The 5,361-nt window shown below is 32.4% G+C and overlaps 1 protein-coding gene across 1 annotated transcript in view; it reads right to left on the bottom strand.

The window, feature by feature from the left end:
* The window catches only part of LOC107628999 (linoleate 13S-lipoxygenase 2-1, chloroplastic), a 9,765-nt gene continuing 8,308 nt past the window's right edge, over positions 3,905 to 5,361 (bottom strand). The window contains exon 9 of the mRNA XM_016331664.2: positions 3,905 to 4,805. Coding sequence (XP_016187150.1) covers positions 4,046 to 4,805 — 760 coding nt within the window. The 3' untranslated portion in view covers positions 3,905 to 4,045. The remainder of the gene's footprint in view (positions 4,806 to 5,361) is intronic.

The raw sequence follows: 5,361 nt of genomic DNA, 5'->3' as shown, positions 1-5,361 counted from the left end.
GAAAAAACTCTAAAAACCTAGAATATGTTTTCGATGTAAACGTCCATGTGTAAATAAAAGGTTTAATTATTTTGCGGGTTCCTATAATTTCATCGAATTTTTAATTAGGTTCCTATATATTTTTTTTTAATTGGGTCCCTGTACGTTAATTTTTTTTTTCAAGTAAGTCCCTGCCGTCATTATTACGTTTAACATAACAGAATATTCTTGGTAAAAAAAAAATATTTCTCTCATTTAGCTGGAGTGGCCAAGTGAACTAATATGATTTTTTTCCAAATACCAAAAGCACCCCTCACATTTCATCCCAAAGAAAAAAAAAACCTAAGTTGCTCTCGTCTTCTCTTGTGTCTCCTGCGTCTTCTGCGTCGGTCCGTCGGCGGCGTCCGTGTCTGGCATCAACTGCAACAAACGCGTGGTGGTGTACTGTTCGTCGCCTCCTTCCCTCTGCGCTTGTCCGTCCAAGGCGTCGTCGTCCCTCACCTGGCTTCACCGCGCCGCACCGTGCCGAGCCTTGTAGCACTTGGCCTCCCGTCTCCGCATTGTGCCTCTACTCCTTCTCCCTGCACTCGAACGGTCTGCAAACAGGTAACAAAAAAAAGTCTCTTTTTTTCAGTTTTAAAATTTGATATTTATGCTATTTTTATTTCTTTAAAATTATGGCATTGGTTAATTATGTATTTGTTGAATTAATTTCTGGATTATTTTGATTTAATGGTTTATTTAGGGTTTAGGGTATCAATATTTATGTATAGGGATTGTTTTGATTTAATGGTTTGTAATAGTTTAATTTTGTTTCTCTTAACAGCATTAATTGATTTGGAGCGTTACTCTCAAGTTTACAAATTGCTCTGAAAGATGCATAATTCGACGGTTCTTTTTTGAACATATAAACATTACCGGTTTGACCATATATATCATGCTCTCCAAAGTCATGATCATTCATAGATGAATATAGCTGATGATCATGATGAAGTATTGAATTTGAAGTGAAGTGTGTGTGCCCGCGCGCATTAAGTGAATTGTGTGTTCATATTATTGTTTGGTCAAAGTGAATTATGTGCTCATGTTAAGTCAATTGAAAATATTGATCACATTGGTCTGGTCTTTGAAAACCCCACTCCCGCTCATTAAAAGTAATGCTAATATGCTGCCTAAGCTCTAATTTGGGAGTATTGGTATCTAATATCTATATTTCTTTTCTTTGGAGTTTTATTTCTTGTTTGTTTTCTTTTCATTGGATGATTCATCTTGTATCATTGCTTTTAAATTGATTGGTGCTAATAACAAACTTTTTGGACTTATTTTTTGTTTACTTTTTTTTTTTCTGTTCTTTTCTTTAACCAAGATAGAAAAAGCAATTATAGTCATAATAAAAGACATTGTCTCAATTCAATTGTGTCAGATATTTTATAAATTTGAATATACAAACGGTTGTTTTACTGTTTTCTAATCAAAATTATAGGATGTTTGATGTGTTTAGTGGATTAGATTGTCATAGTATAACATATGGTGTGTGAAAATAGATTATAAATTATGCTATGTTATAAATTGTTGTTTTATCAATGTGGATTGCAAACAGATTATACTACCTTATAAATAGATTATAACAGGATTATAAATTGATTATGCTGTGTTATACATAAATTCTCAGGCTCCAACCACAGCCACCTCACAACAAGCCTTACCTCTTGAAGGGCCAGCCTCCCCTAGTTGTGGCAAGTGCAAATTTTCAGCAACCACCTAAAGCATCTTCTCAACCTTTATTCAAGACAAAAGTGTTTGATGTGAGAAGAAATGGGCGGCTAAAGTTAGGAGTGAGGAAGAAAAAGGGGCACCTACTCTATATATAGACCTAAGTGATGATTGAAGTATGATTAAATTTATAGTTAGGGTTGTTGGGGTTGCTATTATATAGTATATTTTGTTTTCAATTGTCTCTGTGGCCACTGTTTATTATGTGGAGAGGACCACTATTTTGATATTTTGGAATTAGGTTGGACCACTTTTAATTGTTGCACTTCTTGGACCTTTATTTTAGATTAGGTATGTGGCATATATGACCACTTATGCTGTGATATTTTGTATAAGTAAGGGGTACAGGAACACTTATTTAATGAAAATATATGTAACATATTATCTGGCCACTTTTTTCTGTAAGTTGTTGTCAATTGTAAAACTTTAAATATTCACATTGATAAAGTTTCTTCCCAACTATCATTTTATTGTTATACACACACAAAATACATTAAAATGTAAAATTTATTCAAACTAAATATAATTAGCTTTAATTGGATTGAAGCCATAGAACCTCTTACATAGAATTTCATAGCACAGATAACTCTAAAATCTTGCAAACCACATTCCAATTATTAAGACTAGCAAAAACATAAATAGCATATATTGCATTTTACATTGAATTTTCATATTGTTATCCAATCTCCCAACTTGTTCTTGGAGAATATTGAACTCATCACATAATCTACTCACACAAGCATCTATTTCTCTGGCTTCAACAATTAATCTCTCAATCTCCACGTTTAGTCTCTCTATCTTTCTTTCTTTCTTGTGCATCCAATTTCCACATTTCACCCTCCAACTTAGCAAAATTTTGTGTTCCAACAACTCCAACAGCAGCAGCAGACACGTTACTTCTTGCACCAACTTCATCAACCCACTCAAAAAATTTGCATCTTCTGTTAGGGCAAGAAATAAATCTTCTATTAGGATTTTTTGTTGTTCCTGAAATTTGAAGACTCAGAGTGTCACCACAAAAACAGTGAACCCGCCTTTTCTTTTCCTTTGGCTACCCATTCTTTGCACCTTCATTAACCTCAATCCACTCAAAATCATCAATCCACTCAAAAAAGTTACATTTTGGTATCTTTCCACAAGTAACATATCTCCTATCATGGTCAGAAATGACTGAGGAATGATGGATTGTTACTGCCTCTCCACAGAAACACAGGTGTCTTCTTTCCTTTGGGTTGGAGCTCCTGGAAACACAGCTTTCCGAAGAGAAAATAAATGAGGTTCCTTGACTTTGAGCCATAAATTTAGGAAAAATGAAAATTGAAAATGAAAAACGGAGAAGAAGAGAAACCTCAAATAACTCAGACACAAATCTGTTTATAGGGAGAAGAAAGGGGGTAAATAAGTCATTTCACAACTCACTAACATTTTTTTAACGTTAAACGTTAACAGGGACTTAATTGAAAAAAAATTCACGTATAGGGACCCAATTGAAAAGAAAAAAAAGTATAGGGACCTAATTGAAAATTCGGTGAAACTATAGGACCTGCAAAGTAATTAAACCTAAATAAAACAAACACATAACGTACATAAAAACATATATTTTATGTATAAGATTAAGATTGCTACATATTTAAGTATTTTTTTATCTAAGTTTATCCAAGTAGATTTAATCTCAACAAAACCAACATTTCGCTAATATCTTTATTGGTTTTGATTTTCTCTGGTGCCATCATTAAATAATTTCAGTTCATTTTTTAGTTTATTATTTGTGAATTAATTTTGGTTCATTTGTGTGTTAATTTTGATTCACTTGTGAATAAAAAATTTGGTCATTACTTATTAGCAGTATAAAATGAACTGGAATTAACGCACAAATGAACCGACAATCAACACACAAAGAACTGAAATAAATTAAGAAATGAACCAAAATTATTTAATGATGACAGTAGAGAAAATCAGAACTAATAAAGACATTTGCAAAATATTAGTATTATTGGTGATGACGATAAAGAAGAAGAAGAAAGAGGAGGAGGAGAAGAAGAAGGAAAGAAGAAAAATCTGTGTGTGCAAATTTGGAGAAAAAGAAAAAAAAGAAATACGAAGAAGAGGAGAAGGAGAAGAAGCACCTAAATTAAAAAGTTATTATAACAACTTGGATAAGTATTTTGTTTAGACGTAGAGTTTTATTCTTTTACATATTCAATCTCAAACACACTAATAACATTATAAGAATCTAGTTATTACTAATTAATTAAGAGTATTTTAGATGGTATAATTAACAAAATTAGAAAATTCAAATGGAAATGCTGCAAGGAACCCCCTTTCCAGTGACTCCTGGCTTTGAAAAAGGCTTCAAAAGTTCATAAGGAACAATACCAGCACCATTTCTGTTCTTCAACTTTGTATTCTCATTCCTCTCATCAATGAGTACTTCAAGTTTCTTCAATCTGGCTTTAAACCTTTCAAATGCATCTCTTATAACAGGGTCTTCACCCCAAGAAGGTTCCATCTTCTCGCCGATGTACTCCTCGTCCGGCGAATGAGTGGAGAGAATATCCAAGACGGCCATGACTCTTGTTGCTTGAAGCTGAGAAGGAAAACACTTAAGAAGTGCTCTTTCAGGCTTCTTAAGGAACTCCTTCCACTCTTCTTCTGAAGGGTCTTCCGAGGGCATTTTGGTCCTTGCAATTGTTGGCCTATTTGGGAAGTAACCACCATATGTGTATTGACCAAAGTTTACAGCTGCATGGTGACCAGAAGTTACCCAAATTATTGTGCTTAGAATTCCAATTAAGTCCTTTGGAGTCTTGAGAATTGGCCACCATGGTTCATCCTTTTTGTCACCATGTCCAACTGTTCTTATCTCTTTCCACCATGCTTGAAGCTCCTCATCATGCTCCACAACACTTGAATTGGGGTAATAATGGTTCACATAATCCGTCACCCATAGCTTGATAATGTCCCATAAAAGGAGTCCATCATTGGCAAAAGGGTAATCTTTGATTGTTAGTCTTAGCCCATGTGGTTCAAATGGATCTTTTATGGCGATTCCCCTGTCATGATCCATAGCAAAAATATATTAGCTTTTATTTTTTTTATAATAAATATTTTCTTTTATATATAAAGATGAAATTAGTTTTTATTTGATGCGTTGTGTAAAGAGTTTTATCTATATTGTTATTTAATCATATGATGATACTATTTATTAAGTTTAATTTTGATAAAATGGTGATAGTATCAAGAGTTTTATATTTTTAATCAATCATTTCCTTTCTTTAAATGATTATTCAAATAATAAATATACAAATAATTATTTCGGCAATGTTTTCATATATATTATATGGTGTCTCTTTGTAAAATTTTTTATATTAACAGAACACAATTTTTACACTAAATAAATAAATCAATATGAAATTTATTTTTATTATGAAAATATTGTATAGTTTTAATTTAGGATAGTAAGTAGATTACTATTTTTTTATAGAAATATATTTTATTAATATTTTACAAAGAATTAGATGGATTTTTATAAAGTATGGTTTATTAACGTCGTCATAATATTTTTTAAACGCTCTCAAAGAGAAAAATAGTTTTAAGACGATTATATTC

This window comes from Arachis ipaensis, chromosome B03 (genome assembly GCF_000816755.2).
Source record: "Arachis ipaensis cultivar K30076 chromosome B03, Araip1.1, whole genome shotgun sequence".
In the NCBI taxonomy this organism is placed as follows: domain Eukaryota; kingdom Viridiplantae; phylum Streptophyta; class Magnoliopsida; order Fabales; family Fabaceae; genus Arachis; species Arachis ipaensis.
The sequence above is the reverse complement of the archived record's forward strand: the minus strand, read 5'-3'. Positions and strand labels throughout refer to the sequence as shown.